The sequence below is a fragment of the Dermacentor albipictus genome, chromosome 7 (genome assembly GCF_038994185.2).
Source record: "Dermacentor albipictus isolate Rhodes 1998 colony chromosome 7, USDA_Dalb.pri_finalv2, whole genome shotgun sequence".
Classification (NCBI taxonomy): domain Eukaryota; kingdom Metazoa; phylum Arthropoda; class Arachnida; order Ixodida; family Ixodidae; genus Dermacentor; species Dermacentor albipictus.
In genome coordinates this window covers 89,807,329-89,832,319 of record NC_091827.1, presented here as the reverse complement: position 1 = coordinate 89,832,319, position 24,991 = coordinate 89,807,329, and the positions used below count along the sequence as shown (strand labels likewise).

Genomic DNA, 24,991 nt, shown 5'->3' with positions numbered 1-24,991 from the left:
AGAAAGTTCTGTGGAGGAACAAGGGACATAGCATTTTGGGCTGTTAAGAGCAGCCGATAAATTTTATTGCGGGTATATCCTACTGACGTCATCGCTAGGCTACGCGACAGAGTAGTACATTGCACGGAGTTATGCTTTCTTCGGTCTCACTTAAACAAATTTAACTGTTGATGTAAAACTATATTTAGCGTTACTTCTCTCTTCCCAACAGTGTGCTGTGCAGCGGCACTTTCATAGTCAGCTCGCAAGTCCTCAAATGACACAAAAAGTCTCATAAACATGGCTAATAGATACAGACGTCCGACATTATACTGAAGAACAGAGGATCTCCGAGCCACGTCCCACTTGGCAAGGCCCGGAAAACGCGCCATTGCCGACAAGATTGGGATGTAGAATCAGCATCCGAAATTTTTTTGCGCGCGTGTATCAGCAGACGGCCTGGTAGTTGGCCGTGCGTCTCATTCTTAGACGGGTGCTCTCTCTAAATGTACACAAAACTTTAGGTTATGGTACTAGGGACATCTCAGGACATCGCGCCCGAACCTTTTCAGCCCACATAAATGTATGCTGATATGTTCCTATTATAGAACAAAGCTACATATCTCCACCTCACGCACACGCCGTGTTTGGTGTGTTCTCTGATAGTATTTACCTTCAAGACTTTAATTAGCTGAATATTCCACTCGTGCTCGGTAGAAGGCCTTGAAGAAGGGAACTGAGCAGTCTACTGTCATGCGGCCACGTGCGCGTTTGTGCACATACGATGTATCCGTGAAGAAGTTTTTAGATACATAGACGGCTTTTTAATTACCATGGACCAACACTATTCTTTAACTAGCCACAACAAAATTAACAAGACTTTGAATCTTTTTGAACTCCACTGCAATGGCTATCTTTTTACGCATGATGATCCGGTTCGTAATGAGTTGCCGTTTAAAGATTCAAACATCAGGTTTTCAAGTGAACATGTCTGCTAGCGCTGTTCACGGTGTTTGCGAGAAGACGACTGTTGCTCTACAACTCTGCCTACTGTAAACTTGTTAAAAGAGCTGTCGCGAGGTTCTGCCTAGGGTCCGCCCTTGGAAGGTCCACCAGCTCGAGTCTAATTTCGAACATCAGGTCCAGCGGCTTTTAAATGCCGGATTCCCACGTTCGCTATCACCTCAGGTGGCGGAAACCTTGCTGCAGAAGCTCAAACGTCGCAATAATCCCAAAGTGGACAAGAAGGGTGAGCAGGATACCCGAAGAAAGGCAGAGGTACGTGGTACCTTATTTACACAAGGCGATCCACCAGCTCCAAGGAGGTGGCGATGAACGTTTTCCGCCCTGAACAAACTGACCCGCCTATGCCTCCGAATCCACGATGTGCTGTGGAAAGATGCAAAGTCAAGCACGCACAACGATACGCGCAGTGTTCCACTGGAGTGGTCTGCACCAGGCACCGCTGAGTTGGTTGCAGAAAACACCTACGTCGGGTGGACCGGCCGTTGCGTGAACGATAGAATGAGGGAACACGCCAACAAATTATAAAAAAAGATATGAGCGTGCACTTTTACGCACATTGCAGATCGTGCTGCTCTATACCTGAACCGGGTTTCTTGGAGCTGAGGATCCTGGGCAGGAGTAAACACAAAACCGCTACAGACACATCACATTCATATGACTCAAACACCTGTTTCGTTATATGATGCGGAAATGAAATTGCCATAGGTTTGTCGCATACAAGATGACTCGTCCTTCGCTCTTTGCCGCCCCGTGGTATCGAGTGCGTGCGTAATATGTTTAACAAGCCTTGTGCTTAATTAGTAAACAGTTAAAGAGTGTATAGCGCCGTCATTCTTTCTGCTCATTGTGTGTCTGGAAACGTTTCCTTTCCGGTATCTCTTGCGCTACAAAATCACGCCATTCGGCACACGTTGCATGCTACGCATTGCACAATTATGTCTAATGTCGTCGTAATGCCTAGCAATCACGCCGTTCAGTGTGTTGCGCGTGCGCTTTGAATACCCGCAACATGGATATCCCGTGAACGTTTCAAACACCTGAGTGCTGCATCTAACGGACGACGTCCTTCGGATGTCCCAAGAAACAGCAAAACACGGATTTTAACATGTCCTGGGCGTTTCAAGAGAAAATTACGTGTTTTAATATCCGAGGGACGTCTTAAAAAGGCACAGTGCATGACTTGGCATGTCCCTATAACGTCCGAACGCTCGATTCCGACAGCCGTCCGGACATTCGACGGGTGGCCAGTTTTGTAGAGCATACTGGATTTCTATGGATTTCCGATGGGCAACCAAATGTCGGAAACTGGCTGACCCTGGGATGTCCACTGGTCATTTGCGGCCCCATTGCGGAATTTGACTATCAGACCAATTGATCTCTCCAACTCGCTGCTAACTGCACCGTAGTAAAAAGCATCACCACTTCTATTACCTTATTTTACTCACGTTCACTCATTCATATAAAAACGCCGACCCCTCCCTACCTCCCGATCCTCTATCGGTGGCATTGGCCACGCAAGTTCGCGACCTGAACGATGAAATCAACGGCGGTAATCGTCATAACCACACAAGGAACAGCGTGTATTAACACAAACAACGACTAAATTTACATCAATGCTGCCGAATTGCAGCGAGCACGCTTGAGTATCAACTAGCCGCCCGGGCCGGCCTCGAGAATGAATGGAGAGTGAAATGGGTTTCGAGAGCGCGCCTTCATCTGCGCGCGCGGATTAGCGCTCTCGGCTGTGCGTTGGGGGCCCCCAGAAACGGGCCCCCTAACTGTATCGAAGGGATGCGAAAGGGTGCCGGTGAAACAGGACCGGCGGCCGCTGTGCTTTACATTTTCGCCACCGGTCCGGCGACCAACGCAAAACCCGTTCGCTCCGCAGTGGACGCGACGCGGTTCGTGTCGTCGGCGTAAGTACGTACCGTTACGCGCATGGTGAGGCCGTTGGCGTGGCGAGCTGGCGCGGTCGTGGTGGCTGTTCGACGTGTGTTTCGTCACGCAGCGCTACGTCAGGAAGCGGCCAGGGCTTGGAATGTGGCTCTCCTGAAGCGCGTGGCAGCTGTAGCAGCTGACTCCGCTGCTTCGTTACTGCAGACGACGTGACACCGGTGCCATCTGAAGCCAGACTCGAAAACAGCTGGCCCTTGGCTTCCGATGACTCAATAACTGGCTTTTCGGGAGAAATTAAAATTTCACACTTTCACTGTGTGCTTTGTGTGTAAAATGTTTGGCAACTAATTTATATAACTCAATATTCTCAATTCAAAATTTTAATTTATATGTATATCTATGTATTTTTTAGTTGTAAGAAGAGTTTTGTGCAGCCAAGGCAATCCGAATCCAATAGACCGCCATTCATCATGGCGGTTGTTGTGGTCCCGAACGTCCCGAATTAGCGTGTCGGCGGGGTTAACGCTCCATGTGCTCACTTTAATTACTCCACGCTGGCTTCTTCGAGCTTCTCGACGCGTCACTTCGCAACGAACCTTCGCCGGATTTTGTGCAGTGAGCTTACGACGATTCCGTAGGCGCCCTCCGACACATTTGTGCCGCGCCGTCCCTGGAGGTGTCCCGACACACAAAACAAACCACGGCGTGACGACGGCCGTTTCGTCAACAACCACTCCCTCCCAGGCGCCGGCAAACGGCTCGTCGACGGCCGTCTCCTCCACATGGCGCTCAGACTGTGGTCGCGGCGCGGTGGCCCGCCGCTGCGGACGCTACTACGGCGCGTCCCCGCCCCGGCCCGCGCCGACACCGCGAGCGTTGGGATCACCGCAGCTGCGCTCGATGTGGCGCCTTGTCTGTCGCCGGCGTCGAACTGTGTGTGGCGCGTGTCGTGCATCTCGACGGGTGCCGGAGGCGGCGGTGATCGCGGCGCCGAGGAGCCGGTGGCGACAAGGCCCGACTTTCTGCGGGCCCGGACGCGCGTTCAGCGCACTCGCGAGTCGCTGGCGAAGACCGGACGCTCGCTGCGAGCCACGCGCGAGAAAGTCACCGAGAACGTCGAGCAGACCAAGCGGATCGTGACCGAGCGCATGGGGCACCTGGTAGGGCGTTCTGCTGTGTCCGTTTCCTCTGGTGCTGGGATCTTTCTTTATTGTTACTTCTTCGTGCTAGTTTCGGTTCTCTCGTCTCTGGTTTGCGGCGAGCGGTGGTTACCTGAGCGCGAATACGCGCCTCGCAATTTTACCAAGACGTGCTGCTACAGCAGCGTTATTGTGTTGTTCCTTTTATTTCCTCATGGCTGTTTCTATGCTCGAGCCTTTGCAAATAGACGAGGCGTGGTGGGGCATTTCGTACACGGCAGAATGACGTACTGTGGCACTGTTTTTTCTTTTCCGGTTTGTTTTTTCTAGCGATGCTTGTTCCAATGCATTTTCTGTGTGAAGGACGTTTGTTTCAAAAGGGACCTTGTTTCAGGATAGTGATAGATTGAATCTGCTAATGGTGGTTTTGGAGCCTTGGTTAACAGGCTGTAAACATGGGGCCAGTGTCACAAAAAAAGAATTCAAAAATAAGAAAGCGCACACAAATCGCGTATGTGACAGCGAAGTACGATTAAAATATCAAGGGTGCACATGCTTGCAGTGGACTTCTAATTACTGAGGGCTGCAATTTCGTTCGAATTATCTGAAGTTGAATAATTTGTGGCAGATGTGTGCTAGGGGTGTGCAAATAGTCTGAAGAGTAATCAAATAGTGCGGGAATCAAATGGAATGTCAAACACTTTTCAAATAATGAACAGCATCTTTCACCATTAATATGAAACGGTGTTAGCATCTTAGTATTCAGTGTTAAAAAGTTGGTCATTACATTTCACATTATGAAGCATCTTTTATTGCGAGCATAAATGTACAGGAGTGATGTTTGGCTCAGATGTTCGAGGAAGGATTGTCTAGCAGCTAAGCAAGCTAATTTACCACAATCAAGAACAGTTGCGGTGCCATGTTAACCCTCCTCGGTGTGAATATCTTGCACTGCCGCACCTTGTTGTAGCCCAGCAGCATGCAGCTTTTCAGTGTGAAGACCAATCAATGAACATGTGCCCTGCTCACTGATGATTCTCGTCCATCACCTGCTGTTTCTCCCCTGTGCCCCTTCCTGTCTCCTCACCCATGCAAAAACTCGGTGGCGGCAGCGCGAGAACGTCGTGACCATACCTAACGCCCTCTCACTGGCGCGGCTCTGCTCCAGCCCCGTACTCGGCTACTTGGTGGTGACCGAGGGCTACACTTCTGCCCTCGTCCTTTTCGCTGCAGCAGGAGTCACTGACGTGGTGAGTGCTTCACCCAAATCTGCTGATGGAGACGCTTTTACCCCCTGAATAGCTAGCACTCTTCTTTCTAAAGCAAAGCATTTTTGTTTCTTCCCTGAGGTTCAGCATTCGTCATTGTTTCCTTGACAAATATATTTATGGGTATATAGAGACAACTAGGGCCATTGCGTATGAAACCATAAATGTACTTAGACACGTGTCGTACTTCGCTGTGCATGCACTTCTCATCAACATTCTTCCCTCGACGAGCATCGTAAGTCGTCTTGGTCCTTTTGATGCAGACAGCAAATAGCTACAGTCGACGAGGCTGTGCTTGTGTCACCCACTACTGCTGCTACCTTGCTAACTCAAACAAGTTTTGCATTATTTAGAGTCAAACATTGCATTGAATGTGCATGATTCAGTTACAAAATGTAAGTACTGTAGAATCTCTAGCTTCAAGGTGGCCACAAATTTACTCAAATAAAACAGAATTTGAACAAAGGAGAGCACCTTTAAGGATAGTGCCCGATCAGTTGTGTGGTACAGCATGAAAAACCGTCGCTGGACTCGCATTGAAAAAGTCATATCTTACCTCCATCGGTACGTGACATGCCGGAAGAAGCCTAAGTTCCGCATGAAGTCAAAGGGCGATAAGATTGCACCACGGTGTTTGCTGCGGGTGGGAGAGGAAGCATGCGAGGGTGAGCCGAGAAGGACGGGTGCTTGACACGTGCCGTACTCCCACATGCCCAATATTAGCGATGACGTGATTGAACGGCTGCTTGGAGCGGGGAGGCGTAGGTGAGTGCGCGGTAATGTTATCAACCACACTCTGGAGGCTCCTTCCTCATTCTTTTAAGCTGAATGGAAAAGCAGGACGTGCATGCTCTGGTTCCGCCTCAGCTTCCCAAATACCTTTCCTCGTCATTTTTATGGCACACAACATTGCGGTAGCTAGTGGTGCATTGAACTTTCACATATGACGCAGGTTTGTCTGAAATAATTGTTACATGGTGCTTGGAGTTTGAATTCATGGTAGCTTTTCTCGATTCAAATACATACGACTTTGCCGGGACCCACAGAGCAGCTTGAATTATTCAATAATTCAAATGAAGAGATTTCGAACTATCGGGATTTCTCTGTATTGCATTCTCTGTCGCATAAATTGTTTCATGTTAGTAGTGTTTATAAATCATAATGTTTATCTGTTTTATTTGTGTTATACCTATGGTTTTTTCAAATCAATCCTATAAAATCTTAAAAGTATTTCAGATTTCCCCGGAAAAACTCCAAATTTAGGAGCTGTCAGTTGTGATCACGTATGCATACCGTGACAAAATGCATGGCAGAAAGGGAAAAGCTGGAGGTGTCAACTACATAACTCAAATTGTAGGTGACGAGGAGCGCTGCGAAATGATTAACAGCTTCCAAGAGTATCACTCTGCTGTTCCAGGAAAGCGGGACTGCTTCGTGGAGCGAAACATTCCTCAGAACTTGCACTATACACAAGCAAATAATTCTCGTCTCTACATTTAGATTGTGCACCCAAATGTGTATGCAGGAAGTGCCAGCAGCATTCATTATGCTTGAGTAGCTGTTTGCTGATGTTTTGCTACCGGGGCATAACGCCACCTTGCTAGCGGTAGTTCTCAGAATACCAGTTGTATGCTATCATGGAAATTGTTGGGCCCCTAGCTTTCGGGAGCATGCTTGCTTCATACTAGCCTGCCCTTTCATTCACTACACTGCATTTACTGTTTTTTTTTTTCTGTATCCACTAATGCTGAAAGGGCATTGTCGATGTTTTGTTCCATAGTTGGAAAGAGTGCACTGCAATGACCAATCCCAATATTGGTGCATACACTTGTATTTTATTAGAGTAAATTGTAAGGGTGATAAACATTTTTGCTGTTGTAAAGAAAAAGTGTTCCTGCAGATATACTGCTCTCCTTTTTCTTTTTTTTTCTTGCTGTCAAATTTATTTATGGGGTCTGGCAATACTATAAGGCATGTAACGGCTACAAGCCCAAAAAAACACAAAATTTATTGCATTGTAAGAGAGAGCTCCAATACACTCCAATTTTCGCTCCACAAACGAACAACAAAAAACGCCCTCTGATTTTGTCCCAAAATAAATTCCAAGAACGTAGGACCCTATTTATGCTCTGCAATTTGCTTGTTTACCGAGCCACCCAAAGACAGTTGCGACTACCTGCCAAACAACACAGGGCAGTATTGTTTGCCAGGCGCTGAAGTAAGATGTGGCTGTTGGCTGCCTTGCTATCTGCGTAAAACACCAATATTTTCTTTCCTGCAATTGTGAGCCACTCATGACCGTGAGGTCTGTTGCCCCTCTTTGTAATTGTGCAGCTGGATGGCTGGGTGGCAAGGTCGTTCCCCTCTCAGCAGAGCATGTTGGGCACGGTGGTGGACCCCCTGGCTGACAAGTGCCTGGTTGCCACCCTCTTCCTCAGCCTCACTGTGGCAGGACTCATCCCGGGTGAGCCATTTATGTCCACTGTCCGAATTGCTCTGCTTCTGAATCTCCAGTGGATGCCCATTATCAACGGTGAACAGGCCATGGGACAAATATGCTCTTGGAAAATGTGCTCAGGGCTATTAAAAACTGAGCAACCTCTCTACTCGCCGCGGTTGCTCAGTGGCTATGGTGTTGGGCTGCTGAGCACAAGATCGCGGGATCGAATCCCGGCCACAGTGGCCGCATTTCAATGGGTGCGAAATGCAAAAGCACCCGTGTGCTTAGATTTAGGTGCACATTAAAGAACCCCAGGTGGTCGAAATTTCCAGAGTCTTCCACTACGGCGTGCCTCATAATCAGAAAGTGGTTTTGGCATGTAAAACCCCATAATTTTTTTTAGCCTCTCTACTATGAGTGATGGCTCATGTACAGTGAATTTCACAAGTCATTCTTGCAATGTATGCACGACACAGGCCTCCATGCTTTTGTATGAACTCGTTCCCACATATATGCCACATGGTAGCCCAAGCGAGAAAACAACAGCAAGGATAATGGGAGTCTACCTGTTGGATCTGCAGATGTGGTAGAGCACACACAAGCTCAAGCCAAGTAGAAATTGATGGGCATAGCGTTGTGTGCAACTCAAGCGTATTTGAGTATAGGCTGTTTCACATGGTGCGATTTTCAGCCAGCGACATTGTTATACGAATTTTCTTGGCACTTGAATATTCTTGTAAGTGGGTTTGACTGTAGCAGTGACTGAATCAAGATAAGAATGAACAGGTGGTCCTGGTCACCATTCCCGAATTTGATGAAATTTGCTTTAGGCGCAGGTTTTAGGCCCAGAACAATGATGCTGAACGTAGCTTTGTTAAAGAAGAATTTTGTTTGCCTGAAAAAAATGCACAAATTCTACCGTCGAAACAATTTTCCACCAGTTTTGCGATTCCTGAAATTTGAGCGAGCATAAAGAAGCAATGGTACTCTTATCACATTTTTTTCCCACAAAGAACAAGTGAAATGCTGCCTTAGAGTATTTTATTACAGTTGGCTATGGAAGGAATTTTGAGGAAAAAAAATCAAAAACATGGTAAATGAATCGGAATACACGTAATTCAGGATTTTATTGCTCTAGACTAATTAAAGTGAGGATAATAAAACTCATCATCATCAGCCTGGTTACGCCCACTGCAGGGCAAAGGCCTCTCCCATATTTCTCCAACAACCCCGGTCATGTACTAATTGTGGCCATGCCATCCCTGCAAATTTCTTAATCTCATCCGCCCACCTAACTTTCTGCCATCCCCTGCTACGCTTCCCTTCCCTTGGAATCCAGTCCGTAACCCTTAATGACCATCGGTTATCTTCCCTCCTCATTACATGTTCTGCCCATGCCCATTTCTTTTTTTTGATTTCAACTAAGATGTCATTAACTTGCGTTTGTTCGCTCACCCAATCTGCTCTTTTCTTATCCCTTAACGTTACCTCTATCATTCTTCTTTCCATAGCTCGTTGCATCGTCCTCAATTTGAGTAGAACCCTTTTCGTAAGCCTCCAGGTTTCTGCCCCGTAGGTGAGTACTGGTAAGACACAACTATTGTACACTTTTCTTTTGAGGGATAATGGCAACCTGCTGTTCATGATCTGAGAATGCCTGCCAAATGCACCCCAGCCCCTTCTTATTCTTCTGATTATTTCCGTCTCATGATCCGGATCCGCAGTCACTACCTGCCCTAAGTAGATGTATTCCTTTACGACTTCCAGTGCCTCGCTACCTATCGTAAACTGCTGCTCTCTTTCAAGACAAACATTACTTTAGTTTTCTGCAGATTAATTTTTAGACCCACCTTCTGCTTTGCCTCTCCAGGTCAGTGAGCATGCATTGCAGTTGGTCCCCTGAGTTACTAAGCAAGGCAATATCATCAGCGAATCGCAAGTTACTAAGGTATTCTCCATCAACTTTTATCCCCATTTCTTCCCAAACCAGGTCTCTGAATACCTCCTGTAAACACGCTGTGAATAGCATTGGAGAGATCGTATCTCCCTGCCTGACGCCTTTCTTTATTGGGATTTTGTTGCTTTCTTTATGGAGGACTACGGTGGCTGCGGTGGCGGTGGCGGTGGCTGTGGCTACGGCTGTGGTGCAGCGGTGGCGTAGAGGTAGAACACCCGCCTCGCGTGCAAGAGGTCCGTGGTTCGAATCCCGGTGCCGGCAATTTTCCACCGGATTAAAAAAAAAAAAATCCGCGTGTTGATAAAATTGCATAAATAGGCCTGGAGTGTGGCCTGATCCCGGTGACCAGAACCGGTAACGCACTCCCTCACCAGAGCAGGATTGGCCACCCTGGTGCAGTACTTGGCCACAACCTCCTATATGAACAACACAATCAAACCCCGGCCCTCAGTCCCCAGCAGCTGCGAAGCAACTGACCACAGCGGCGGTCAGACCTGCGACGCTGCAGAGGGTGCTAAGAATCACTGGCTCCGGACAGGCCGCCATTGGAATATGAACCTGGCAACGTTTAACGCTAGAACGTTATCTAGTGAGGCGAGTCTAGCAGTGCTATTGGAGGAATTAGAGGGCAGTAAATGGGATATAATAGGGCTAAGTGAAGTTAGGAGACCAAAAGAAGCATATACAGTGCTAAAAAGCGGGCACGTCCTGTGCTACCGGGGCTTAGCAGAGAGAAGGGAACTAGGCGTCGGATTCCTGATTAATAAGAATATAGCTGGTAACATACAGGAATTCTATAGCATTAACGAGAGGGTGGCAGGTCTTGTTGTGAAACTCAATAAGAGGTACAAAATGAAAATTGTACAGGTCTACGCCCCTACATCCAGTCATGATGACCAGGAAGTCAAAAGCTTCTATGAAGACGCGGAATCGGCGATGGGTAGAGTGAAAACTAAATACACTATACTAATGGGTGACTTTAATGCCAAGGTAGGCAAAAAGCAGGCTGGAGACAAGGCAGTTGGGGAATATGGCATAGGCACTAGGATTATCAGGGGGGAGTTAGTAGAGTTTGCGGAACAGAATAATATGAGGATAATGAATACCTTCTTCCGCAAGCGGGATAGCCGAAAGTGGACGTGGAGGGGCCCGAACGGCGAGACTAGAAATGAAATAGACTTCATACTCTGCGCTAACCCTGGCATCATACAAAATGTGGACGTGCTCGGCAAGGTGCGCTGCAGTGACCACAGGATGGTAAGAACTCGAATTAGCCTAGACCTGAGAAGGGAACGGAAGAAACTGGTACATAAGAAGCCGATCAATGAATTAGCGGTAAGAGGGAAAATAGAGGAATTCCAGATCAAGCTTCAGAACAGGTATTCGGCTTTAACTCAAGAAGAGGACCTTAGTGTTGAAGCAATGAACGACAATCTTGTGGACATCATTAAGGAGTGTGCAATGGAAGTCGGTGGTAACTCCGTTAGGCAGGATACCAGTAAACTATCGCAGGAGACGAAAGATCTCATCAAGAAACGCCAATGTATGAAAGCCTCTAACCCTACAGCTAGAATAGAACTGGCAGAAATTTCGAAGTTAATCAAAAGCGTAAGACAGCTGACATAAGGAAATATAATATGGATAGAATTGAACATGCTCTCAGGAACGGAGGAAGCCTCAGAACAGTGAAGAAGAAACTAGGAATTGGCAAGAATCAGATGTATGCGTTAAGAGACAAAGCCGGCAATATCATTACTAATATGGGTGAGATAGTACAAGTGGCTGAGGAGTTCTGTAGAGATTTGTACAGTACCAGTGCCACCCACGACAATAATGAAAGAGAAAATAGTCTAGAGGAATTCGAAATCCCACAGGTAACGCCGGAAGAAATAAAGAAAGCCTTGGGAGATATGCAAAGGGGGAAGGCAGCTGGGGAGGATCAGGTAACAGCAGATTTACTGAAGGATGGTGGGCAGATTGTTCTAGAGAAACTGGCCACTCTGTATACGCAATGCCTCATAACGTCGAGCGTACCGGAATCTTGGAAAAATGCTAACATAATCCTAATCCATAAGAAAGGGGACGCCAAAGACTTGACAAATTATAGACCGATCAGCTTACTGTCCGTTGCCTACAAACTATTTACTAAGGTAATCGCAAATAGAATCAGGAACACCTTAGACTTCTGTCAAGCAAAGGACCAGACAGGATTCCGTAAAGGCTACTCAACAGTAGATCATATTCACACTATGAATCAGGTGATAGAGAAATGTGCGGAATACAACCAACCCTTATATATAGCTTTCATTGATTACGAGAAAGCATTTGATTCTGTCGAAACCTCAGCAGTCATGGAGGCATTACGGAATCAGGGTGTAGACGAGCCATATGTAAAAATACTGAAAAATAAAACTCAATACACATGAACTTCTAATATTTCACATTCTTTCAAAATAATTTTCGTTGCTTTGTCAAGCGCTGCTATATTTAAAAATAGCACTTGAACAAAGTGGCTTGCCAACAACATCGAAATTTGAAGATAGTTATCTGAAAAGGTCATTTTTAATTTTTTTAAAAGTCGCTCTGGTTGAAGTCAAGGACATTGTCTACCGCTGTGTGTAAAAACAAACAAACATTACAATATTTGAGTAATGAAGAAGTTACAATGCGTCAAATGTGACCACTCAACCTAGTGGCTGCAACGTGGATTTTGCCCGTTCTGGTTTATTTAGCTATGCAAGAACTCATTCAATGTAATATTCATTGTCCAAATATAACGATGCCGACAAGCAATGCTGTCCTGTACAGGTTACGACCTTCTTTAACCACGCAATTGCGTGTGTTGTATGCCAATGTGGTCGAGGAAGAAGGCTGACTGTAGCTGTAGTGTTGCCGTGAGGTTATATTTTATTAATCTTGTCTTGCACCTATTTAAAAACACGTGACATTTGATTTCACTGCTGAAAAAGTTGCTTATCCAAAGCGACTGTTCTTGCCGTGAACAACTGGAGTTAGGAGTTATGGGTCCGCTTGCACTCCCATATATGCCATGACTGAATACCAGGTCTTGCAGGAACTGCAACCCATTCTCTTTTCTCTTGCCTTCAATCGCCTGAAAGATTCAGTGTCAGCTTTTTGTAGCCTAAATTAATGTAAATTTTGCTAGCTTAGGAGTCAGAACTTGCACCATATCGGAAGTAGAGTTGATGGCAGATGAGGCAGGATTTTGAAGGTTGTGTAGCGTCGCCTGGTGCTTCGCAATGCCTCCGATTCCATCGCAGGCATTTTTCTCGTGTCCATTAGTGCAAAATAAGCACTTCACTGATGTGTACCGGTTGTTTTTCAGTTCATGAACTTAAAATTTGTTCTCGAAATGAACAGAAGCACTGTCACTGACATAAGTAATATGAGCGTACACTGCGATATGCTCTTCAAGCCATTCTTGAACGTTAGCCACGACGTAGCATGCATGGGCCGAGTCATGGCACATGTCATTGCTTACGACAGCAGAACTGTGCACTCCTTTCTTCGTCGTGGCCATCCATGTGAATGTGGTGTCTTGATCAAAAATGATGTACAGTGTGAAGCACAAGGGCTGCGAGAGACGACATACGCTGCGCTGACTTTCAACAATATTTTATTGCGTTGCCACATCGTCTGTATACATACAAGAGGGGGCATGCGCAGCAAAATGAAAGGCAGTCACAAGGGATGTTCTAACAGCAAGTCACTGTACTAAGAGTATGGTCACTTGAAAAAAAAAAATGTACAGTATGATTTCTATCTATTTAGATACGTGACTTCACTAGGGGTCAGCGCGATAGAGGGGGCACTAATGCACATACATGTACTATACCAAGTTTTCTGATGAAATCAGCTTCCACAATTTCCCGGGTGAGCTGTGAGCTGTGTCTCGCTAAAACCTCAGTACGTATCTTCAAAGAGGGGCACGCAGCCGCAGTCCCGGCAATGGATGCCCAAGTGGCCTTGTACAGTGCTATGCATGTTGTTACAGTGCTCTCTTAGACGATCGTTTAAGCACCTGCCTGTCTGTCCAACATATTTTCTGCCGCAAGACGGGGGATTTGGTAGACTGCATTCGTTGTGCACGTCACAAAACGTTTTCTGTGCCCAACAGAGCAACGACTTTGATATGATTTAGGCGCGTTTACATGCTTACAGAGCCTTGCCAACTTTTCCAGGGCGGAGAAAACGACTGTGATTCCTGCACGCTGCCCAATTTTCTTTAGCCTATGGGAGACATCATGCACATACGGTAGCACTGCAAACCTGCGTCTTTCAGCCAGCTGGTTCCTTGACTGAGTGGGCTCGTCACGTTTTGTGTGCCTCAGAAGCTGTTCCGCTATGGCTGAAATTAAGGCTAAAGGGTAGCCAGCCCAAGAAACGCGATCAACCTGTGCAGCAAGACTATGTTGCATCTCATGTGGGCAAGATTTATTGAGGCTGTTAACGAGACATAACATTATAATACCTCGTTTAATGAGCTTTGAGTGTGCGGAGTTAAAGGGCAAGAGTGGCTCCTTACTTCTCGGTTTGAAGCACTAGCACACATTATTGTTTGCAAGGCACAGCCTGAGATCTAGAAAGCACAAGGAATCATCAATGGGGACCTCATGCATAAGTTCTAGAGGCTCCAGCTCTTTCTTAATGATCTCCAAGACTTCAGAAACAGCAGGCTCAAAAGCGTGATCAGTGCATTCAATAAATATCAGGTAGTCGTCCACAAACCTGCACACTTTGACAACAGGGGACGCGGCTAGGTGACCATGAATATTGCGATCATGATGAGCTAAATAAATACCACTTAGTACCGGTGCCAGGCATGATTCTATACAAACACTGTTCCTTTGTATGTAATTTTGTTCATTCCATGAGGTGTAAGTTGATTTCAAGTAGAAGGTCAGCAATTCAAGAAAGCCGCTAACAGAAACACCTGCAGCATTCTGAAAGCCAACTGATCTAAAGTCATCAATGCATTCTTCAACAACCAGAAGCAACTTGTCATGCGGAAGGGATCTTAACGTCGATCTTAACGTACAGATCTTTAACGTCGATCGAGAACATCTTGAGTTCCATTTCATTCTCTAATAATAAAACTAATAACTTCACCAGAATCTCTAACAAGGAAAGGATCGTCAATGATTAGAAGGTTTAGTTTACCTTGCAAAAACAAGCAACAACCATTTTGCTGCGCATGCCCCCTCTTGTTTATATACCGTATTTACTCGCATAATAGGCGCACTTTTTTTTCAGAAAATCCGGCTCGAAATTCGGGGTGCGCCTATTACACGGAGTAAAATTTACGAAATTTTTTCAACTCGCATTCCCGCGCTTTAAATTTTAACATATGTCAGGAATATGGCTACTCTCACATAATTCACCGATAAATCCAGCATAAAAGGGAAAATAAAAGCTAGCTACTTACCTTTTAATGAACAGGCGAGAGACGTTGACTGAACACACACGTAAAATTTATTAAGACTATTCAGAGTCCGAGTCGGAGAGAACATCCTCATCACCGCCGGGTGGAGACTCGTCTTCCTTGTCTGAGCTCCACAGCATGTCGTCTTCGCTTGCATTCAGTGCATTGGAGATCCCAGTCTTCTTGAAACTTTTCCTGACGACGTCATCTGAGATCTCTCGCCAAGCTTCCACGATCCATTCGCACAGCATTTCCATAGGCTGCCTCTTAATTTTGCCACCGGGGGTTAGTTGACGCTGTCCTCCAGCCATCCAATTGGTGTAAAGCTTTCGAACGTTGTCCTTAAAAGGCTTATTTAGGGAAACGTCCAAAGGTTGCAGCACGGAAGTGAGGCCTCCCGGAATCACGGCAATATCCGTACGCACCTCTGACAACTTCTCTCGTACACGTTCTACGAGGTGCCCGCGAAAACTGTCTAAAACGAGCATGGCCGGATACAACAGCGCTGGCTCAACGTTGTGTGCCTCCTCAGGGTAAGTCCGTGACATCGCATGAAGCGCGTTGTCCATCCGGAGCTTGCTTTGAAGTCTTTCGCTTCGATGCCCTGCGCTCGGGCAATTCTGCGCGCCTCTGTCTGCACTATGCCGAGAGACACTGCCCAACCGTCCTGTCGAAGGCCCCGTATGTGTTGAACTAGTTGATCTAATTGCGGATACTTTCCCGACTTTGCACTGCGGAAGGCCCGTCGCGACTTTTTTGTTGCCTGAAGTTTTTCTTGCTGACCTCGCCAGTAGCGAATGCTTGTCTCTCCGACACTGAAATGCCTGCTTGCAGCACGGTTCCCATGCTCGAGTGCATACTGCACAGCTTTCAGTTTGAATGCAGCTGTGTAGCTGCCGTACTTGCCCATTGCGGAACACGCGACCACACGAACTGCACGCCGTTTGCAAAATGGCGAGATGTGGCGATTTGTCTTTTCTTTGCCTGTGTCAGCATGTGTAGAGCATTGATGGCGATGGCACTGTCGCTTGTGTCGAGTCACTCGGCCTCCGAGAGTCGCCCAGCTTTCCGAGCTGCCTAAGCGAAGGTAGCGAAAAGCTTATATCCGCGCGGCGGTTTGGAGAGGAGGGGGGTGTTATTGATAGTTGATGGAAGCATTATTTTTCGCTCGTTGATGCGTTTTTCTTTCTTTTTTTTGTTTCTACGGACGCGTTAGGTCGTCGTGCTCGCTGGCTTCACGGCGGTTTGGGGAGGGGGGTGTCGGTAGTTAATGGAAGAGCTAGTTTTCGCGATGTTCTATGTGCTGTGGGCCCTCAGCAGCTGCGACGGCAGCAACACTAATGAGACTAGTAGTCCAGCAAATGCGTTGATAAGCTTGGGTTGTGAAATGTGCTTGCGTTTTTTGTTTGTTTTTTTCACCCGAGATGGAGGGGCAGGAGGGCGTAAATGCGTAAATAGTGTAAATGCGGTACTGATCACAGTGCCAAGTTCGGGGTGCGCCTATTATGCGCGGAAATAAAAAAATCAAATTTTCCGCGACCAAACTGGGGGTGCGCCTATTATGCGAGTGCGCCTATTATGCGAGTAAATGCGGTATACGCACGATGTGGCAACGCAATAAAATATTGTTGGAAGTCAGCGCTGTGTATGTCGTCTCTCGCAGTCCTTGCCCTTCGCGCTGCACATTATTTTTTATCATGAATTACCAGCTAGTCCAAGCAACCACCCTAGTGGTGACTTAACTTTCACTAGAGTGATGAGACTCAATTTCATCTGTTTGCACGACTGTCCAATTCTCTGCAAAATAGAAATGCAGAAAAACACTTGCTTTCTGCATAGACTTCTTTTCTTTACTGATTGCTTCGCCTTGAATGTGCCTGATGTAGTTGTTGCTTATCCATTTCTTTAGCCTAAGCATGTCTGAAGGTGCTCCAAGAATGCACTTGGGTAGACTCTTTGTTTGTTAAGTCACCTTTCTCCCAAGCCACATATAATATCTCTTCATCTTCAGGAATTCTGAGGTCAATCAATGTGAGAGCTGGACACTCTCCAAGTTTGCACTTAAAAGAAATAGGACTGCACAGGCAAAGGTCGTGATAGTCTTTGGTACTTCTGACCGGAGCTCTTTTCCAACGCACATACTGCCAATTTTAGGTTGGCACAATAAACACAGACACATACTTCCTGTATTGGTGTGGGCAGGGCCCATTTTGGTTGCAAAGCGTAGAACTTAGTCCGACTGATTGCAGTGTCAGGGTGAGCTTCCTTCAACATGCTGTAAGTTTCACATACATATAGAGTGTGTCATGACACGTTTCGCAATAAATTCTTTCTTGCCATCCAGTATAACACGAACCACAACCTTCTTCTTCGGGCTTGGTTGGCCACAATTAAACTCATCTTCAGTATAATAATCCAATGCTGCTTCGAGATCTTTCTGGTCTACCCTTTTTCTTGTGTGAGGGTCAGGGCCGGACCACACACCATGACTTTCTTTGTATTTTCTGGATTTACGAATCATGTAGCATGTGCTATTTTTGCGCTATGTAAGTGCTATTTTTAAGTATAGCGGTGCCAGACAAAGCAACCAAAATTATCTCGAAAGAATGTGAGAACTTAGAATTTCATGTGCATCGAGTTTTATTGTCCTCACTTTAGTTAGTCTAGAGCAATAAAATCCTGAATTACAGGGATTTTGGTCCGTTTGCCATGTTTGTGATTTTTTTTTCAAAATTCCGTCCATAGTCAGCTGTAATAAAATACTCATAAGGTAGCATTCCACTTGTTCTTTGTGTAAAAGGATGTTGAGCTCGAGAAGTGTACCATTGTTTCTTTATAGGCACTCAAATTTCAGAAATCGCAAAACTGGCAGAAAAGTGTTTTCGACGACCGAAATTTGCGCATTTTTTTTTCAGGCAAACACATTCTTTTTTCACAAAACTAAGTTCATATTCATTGTGTGGGCTCAAAACCTGCGCCTAAAGTAAACTTCATCAAAATCGGGACTTGTGACCAGGACCACCTGTTTGTTCTTATCTGGTTTCACCTGAGCACAAAAGGGATGAAAGACAAAATTTCCCAACCTGCACTTGACTGCCTGGCTGATAGTAGAAGGTGCCAAGATGAAGGGAAATTGCCTCATAGCGGTTAGGATGCCGTCCCTTTCGCTGAGAAGAGCTGCAGTTTCTCGAGTAAGGGCATGCCACTGTTACATGGTGTATGCCTTTTTATTCAGACGTTTGGGCACAATTTATGGCAATTACTTGTCCGACTTCCTTTTATTTTATCTTTCCTTCCTTTTTTATGGGCTATTGCCTGCATAAATGGTGGATGCTTCAAGATAAAGCTTTAGTTGAAAGTAGTGTCTGTCTTGTGTTGTTGGTTCTGTCCTTTGTTCTTTTTGCCATATATGAAGTTATGGACTCGTGCCAATTATCCTTAGTCACAGTGCTTGCTATGTTCTGTTAAGATGTACTTAGGGTGTATTGTTGTGCCATGATCTATGCTTAATGCTTAATTTAACAAGGATATCACATGTAACATTTTTTTTTCACTAGCACCTAAAGGAGCACTTACATGAAAATTTTGTGCCCTGTTCTTTTAGGCAGCTGTCTACTCTATAATCACACTATGAAGTGTCAATTCTTCAACAGTCCCATGAATAATTCATTACTGCCGTCCTAATTTGGCCCGTTCAACATCCACACCAAGTGCAACATGGCTTCGGACATGGAAAAGGAGATAATAGCATCACCAAAAGCAGAGGTGGCAGTCATGTGGTATCACAACAACTTGAGAGTGTGCCAATCAACCCACTGCAGTGGTTGAAAACCCTACCACCACTGTGTTGCCAAATGCTGGCAGGTTGGCCCTTTTAATGGCACGTGTCTCTTGGAAATGCTGGGAAACCGGCTCTCTCCTTTTGTCCCATTGAGTGCTGAATGGACTTGATTTTTTGGCAGAAGGATCATAGTGCCTGTGCATGCAAGTGGTGTCTGGTACTACCACGAGGCTGCCACACCGTGTTTTGATGTGGGTGTTTTCACATGAAATCGCAGTGCACCTAGCATGGGTTTTAAATTTAGCAGCATTAAAAGGAAACATATAATTATGTTTGTTCCGCTCTGAAGGATGTGAGGCCTCATAGCGCAATTACTTGGCCAAGAGCTATGCTATAAAGAAATCAAAACAGCTCAAGAGCTTTTTGTCAGCACTCCTTTCAAAGGGTGAAACAAGACTTCTTCCATTATGCGTCAGCATGTACCACCACTGTCTTTGCGCAGCCACCATCGTCGTCATGCTGCTGCAACTGCAGTCTGTGTCATTATGGAGGCATACAGTTGTGTCAGTTTGCAAAGGATTGCAGTAGTTTTTTGCAAAGCTAGGGGCATTGTTCTGTAAGTAACAGCTGTTGCTGTAAGTGAGTGTAGAGTCCCAAGGATTGATGAAGTCTGCTGATAATTTTTTTCGCTTTTTGCCATATGATGCAGTTCCCTTGACCGCACTCATTGTGACCCGGGATATCACCCTCGTCGGCTGCGCAGGCTACCTCCGGTTTGCCTCACTTCCTGCACCTGTGAGTGATGCGCCTACACTGAAATGCAACTCAGTTCAACACTAGGACTGCATAAGTACTACACTGTTGCATAATTTCACTTAGTGCTGCTTTTCCAATTTTCCCATTGTTAAAGCTTACACCAGTTTAAGTTAATGTGCTGGTAAATATACTCTTGCGTGTACCATGCTCCATGCAGCGCCATGTACAAGAAGCGGCGAAACCCAAGCTTATGGGTGAAATGACGCATGTCGTCTGCTGCTGAACCACCCCTACACTTTCTAGCATGCGGCCACCCTGCCCTACAATGACATGTGAAGACCCCTCCCCCCCTAATGGAGAAACATTTAATTTCATGCGCTGCCACCCATGAGATGTAGAAAGTGCATACCGTATTTACACGATTGTAAGTCGACTCGAATGTAATTCGACCCCCCCATATCGCGTGACCGAAAAAAATAAAAAATAAGAGAGCATACCCGAGGGCACATTCAATAACGAAAATTATTAGTAGCTGACATGGTCACTGGACTACTCGTCTTCACTAGTGCTGTCATCGTTGCTGCAGTCCCACAGCGTGTCTTAGTCCAGCGAAATTTTAAATTTGGCAAACGACCGCACCAGGACATCTTGCAGAACAGCAGCCCACGCCAAATGCACCCAACCACACGCAGCCGTCAGGGAGGCTCTTTTGACAGGTCCAGTTGGCGTAATTTCGCAGTCTTCTGCCGCCAGCCACTCGTTGTACTCGCGGCGGAGCAGAACCTTAAAATTAAGGCGAAGGTCCGGGCTTGTTTCATGACCACGTCGCACTTCACTGGCAGGGACCGATCACGCATTTCAGCGACGTACGCCGCAAGCTTAGCCTACAGCTCCGGAAAGCGTCCAGACTTTGGCACGTGGGAAATTTCGCACTTGTCACAGGTGAAAATTTCGCTTTGCTGCAGTCGCCACTCTCGCACCACCCGTTTAGAAACATCGAAATTGCGGCCCGCTGTGCAGTGATTTGTTTCTTCGGCGTAAAGGATGGCAGCCCTCTTGAACGCTGCTGTGAACGAGTGCCGAACGATTAGTGGGCCTGGAGCACTCATGACGACTGGGGAAGCATAGAAGTAGCACAAAGCCGGCAGTCAAGTGGAACGCGTCAAACCAATGCCAATGCCTTCAAACAGAGAAAGAGCAGCCCATGAGCAGCCAGCGAGCGGTGACTGCTCTTCCATGAACTACCGATACTCCCCGCAAGCGCCGCCGTTCTGAGGGTGCCACCGCAAATGGGAGCAGCGGCGCTTCCATCAACTATCGACACCCCCCCCCCATGAGCATTGCATGCACTGTAAAACTCTCAAAAAATGTTGAAGAACCCTTCCGAAAAGCGTACAAACACGCGGGATAGCGAAAAGATACGGGTAGGGCCATAGAGCAAACATAAAATTCTAACTACGTTGTAGATCCCGTTGGTATCGCTTTTTTTGGCGGGGCCATGTTTCGGTTTCGATTGTAAGTCAACCCCCCAACTTCAGACTTTCAAATTTTAAAAAAGGGGTCGACTTACAATCGTGTAAATACGGTAAGTACATTCACTTCTACTGCAGTGGCATAGAACGCGAACGCGCTGCAGCAGAAAGATTTTTTTTTGTTATGGCTGTATTTTTGTACACGGCAAATAGCATCACTGTGGTGCATTTCGCGCGAGCATTCCACTGGCATAAACACTTTCACAACACCAATGGCAACTGCAAATTGTTTGGTCTCTGTTTGCTTATGTATGCTAGTGTCATTCCCTCGCTCTCTCACTGGCATTTCAGAAGAAAAGAGCAATACCTTCGAATGATTTTAGCTATATATGTATATATGTTCACTTCTCTAATTCGCCTATGGTAGCTTTACACAGCGTTTCGTACTACTAGCAACTGGACAGACTGAGCGCAAAGTAGCGGGACATCACTGAAATAACGCCGTGCACAACGGTTCTGAAAACTAACTATGGTTTGACTTTTGCTCCTTTCATTGACTTATACGCTGTGCTGCATGACAAAATGAATGTGTTTCGGTCTGTTATGTGACAACATCTGAACATAAAGTTTTCACCAGAAAAACAGGGCTTAAGGGAAGAAGTTGGTCTTGAAACGATAAAAAATTGCAAAAGAATTGGATTTATGCATCGTTTCTAGGACTCGTGCTGTGTCTCGGGTGCAGCAAGAAAGCACTGATGCTTTCAAAGGACCCTGCCAAGTAGTACTGGCTCTCGGCAAGGTTCTGACTGGTCTTGTCAAAGTCGCAGGGGTCTTTTTCATTGCTAGATGCTTCTGTCGTTGCGACGATAGGTTGGATTTTTTTTTACCAGTACTGCTTCAGGAGGGCACCTGAGATTATAGTGACGCTGTGTCTAAAGGTATGCCGCACGTACTGGCTTTGCTTCTGTTTCACTAGCTCCGCGGCTCCCGCCTACCAATATTTACGCATGTTTCTGCAGAAGGACATTTATTTAACTCAAAGGGGACCATTGAAATATGGTTTTGAAAAGTGACGAAGAGAAGCATACGAGAAGCCTGCCACGAGTGAAGATATTGCTCCAGGAGAGCAGGCCTGGTCTCCACCACGGCCCATACTGCTACCCTGGGAAATTCACGGAAGCTTGTGCTGGAGTGCTCCACCTGTGGCATGCGCGAATGGTGCGCCAAAGCCTTGAAAAGGATCATCAGAGGTTTCACATGTCCACTGAGGATCACACAAACAGAAATGCTGTGACAAACAAGCTTGCAAAAAGGCACAAACCAGCAACAGACTCTACCCACAGTCCTGGGCTACTGTAGCTCTATGTCTGACCTGTGCTGAATGCACAGTTGTGTGAATGTGTAGAAAATATTTTTTTGTTATTTTGAATTATGGGACTTTACATGCCAGAACCACGATATGATTCTGTATTAATTTTGTCCACCTTGTGTACACAACACATGAACTTCTTGGATTTTGCCTCCATCGAAATGTGGCTGCCACTGCAGGGATTTGATCCAGATATCTTTTGCAGCCATAAACTTTGTGCAAAGGACATGTTTGGTTGTAGCCATGAACTGTGTGCAACTATATTAGCAGAGACGCCATTTGTGTGCCTCCTGTTCAACAAGGATCTAAAAGAGAAATATGAAGTGGGTGGTGCTTGCTTTCTTGCATTGCTTTCAATGACTGTGCATGATGTTGCAGCAAATATTTCAGTATTATTCTTGCACAGGGGCCACCTATATGTCATGAACTTGTTGCTGAAGGACAGGGCTACATGGTGATGCCATTCATACTACCATATTGGTAGGCCCATAAAAGTTACAGTAAACTGAAAGTTCAGTTTTGATTTTCCCACTTAGATTTTATTTTGGCAATGCTCACCGCCTCACAGAGCATCTTCGTACGCTCCTATCTAAATACATGTAGAAGGGGAATTCGTTTTTCTTGCAACCGCTGCACCAAATTTGACGAGGTTTGTTGAATTTAAAAAACTTAAATTGTAGTGACTGCTGGTTTCAAATTTTTCGTTTAGGTTGTCAATCCTTTATTAAAAATTGGCGAAAATCGCAAAGTTTCAGCAGACGAAACTATCAAGTTTAAAACTCTGTAGCTCAACAATGAAAAATGATATCACAATTCTGTAAATTGAATCTAATAGTACATCTACAGCGGGCAGAATTGATATGTTACTCATGAATCTAAAAAATATATTTAGCATTATGTAAATACGGCTTTTGCAGAACCCTTGTACACAGCGTGACCAACTCACATAAGATACAAATTGACATACCAAATTAGTTCACTTTGACTGTTATAATAGATGCCCTTTACAGAACCGCGATATCTGTTCTTGGTGCAGAGCTATTAGATTGTAAACGTCGTGCTTCTATATTTTTCGAAAAAGGCGTTATCTCAGAGAAGCATTTCTGCGTTTTACATGTATTTGAATAGGCCGCGTCAGAGTTGGGTTTGAGCTAAAGCTACCTCTTAAACAATTTGTCCCCGAATCAAACACATGATTATTAATTGCATTACCATTGCCAAAGATACTGCAAACGAATTCTTGAATGCCGCGCACTGTCAAAACGAGTAAAATACATATTTTTTCATAAAAGAACATACTCGTATGTGCCAAAAGTTGTACCCAAAATAACTGAAATGAATGCTTCCATGTTTTTTGTCTATATAGTAAGTAAAGAAAATATCACACAAAATTTAGAGCTATATCAGTTTGAAACCAGCAAAGCATTGCATGCCGCTGATATGAAAAATGTAAAGGCCATGAAATGAACAAGTTGAGGACAAATATGTTAATGAAACTTTGTCATTCAAGAGCCGTGTTTACATTCTTGTACAAATGGAACAGCCAGTGAAAAATCTAAATGATGCTGTCATTTGTTTCAATGTATTACGCAGGAGTGGCTGTCACCGGTCGTGTTTGTGAGTAATTGCACCAAAATTATAATTGCAACAGAGAGCACATATAAAAAGCAGGAGCTCTGCAAAATATACGAGGGTGATTCATGAGACGGGGTACTTTATTGAAAAGTAGTCTGCATGAGCATTTAAACATTTGTCCCATTGACCAACGAGTTGTGCGATTCCCGTCTCATACTCTTTGGGTCGCTGCTTCAAAAAGTCGGCAACTGACTCTCACTAGGGTGTTTGCTTGGGCTAGTTAGTATGTTGTCTCTCGCAATCCTTGTCCTTCGTGCTGTACATTATTTTTTACTCTGTGACGTCCGACGCGAATTTGGTTTCTTGAGCTGTTTTTTCAGTTACCTCAAAATGTGGAAGTTGCAAGGCAACAGGTCTGAGCTGTATAGTGCATGTTGCAGCATTTCCCAGTTGAACTTCCCGGTTTTGTATTAACCACATCAGCGACGTGGGGACGAGCATTGTCGTAGAACAAGATGACCCAATTACTCAATTTTCCACGTCGTTTGTTCTTAATTGCGACACGCAGCCGTCTTAGTGTTTTACCATATCAGAAACAATTGACAGTCTCTCAAGATTTAGCAAATTCTATCAGTAATGGCCCCTGATGATCGAAAAAAAAAGTCAACAACACTTTTCCGACGGAAATGACGGCCTTGGCTTTCTTTGGGCGTGGTGAATTCGAATGTTTCCACTGTAAGCTTCGCCGTCGTGTTTCAGGCTTGTAGTAGTGGCACCATGCTTCATCCCTGATCACAATTGCAGACAAGAAGTCGTCACCCTCGTTGTGATAGCAGATGAGATGAGTCAAGGCAGTGCCAAACTTCTCTGTTTTCTGGCGGTGGTTCAAT

The 24,991-nt window shown here is 45.5% G+C and overlaps 2 protein-coding genes across 2 annotated transcripts in view; one reads left to right on the top strand and one right to left on the bottom strand.

Annotated features, from left to right (window-relative positions):
- Gnpnat (glucosamine 6-phosphate N-acetyltransferase) overlaps window positions 1–3,146 on the bottom strand; it is a 43,264-nt gene extending 40,118 nt beyond the window's left edge. The window contains exon 1 of the mRNA XM_065450214.2: window positions 2,934–3,146. Coding sequence (XP_065306286.2) covers window positions 2,934–2,945 — 12 coding nt within the window. The 5' untranslated portion in view covers window positions 2,946–3,146. The remainder of the gene's footprint in view (window positions 1–2,933) is intronic.
- Window positions 3,147–3,345: 199 nt separating this feature from the next.
- CLS (cardiolipin synthase) overlaps window positions 3,346–24,991 on the top strand; it is a 44,513-nt gene continuing 22,867 nt past the window's right edge. The window contains exons 1-4 of the mRNA XM_065450239.2: window positions 3,346–4,061; window positions 5,153–5,290; window positions 7,643–7,772; window positions 19,639–19,724. Of these exons, the coding sequence (XP_065306311.2) occupies window positions 3,684–4,061; window positions 5,153–5,290; window positions 7,643–7,772; window positions 19,639–19,724 (732 nt within the window). The 5' untranslated portion in view covers window positions 3,346–3,683. The remainder of the gene's footprint in view (window positions 4,062–5,152; window positions 5,291–7,642; window positions 7,773–19,638; window positions 19,725–24,991) is intronic.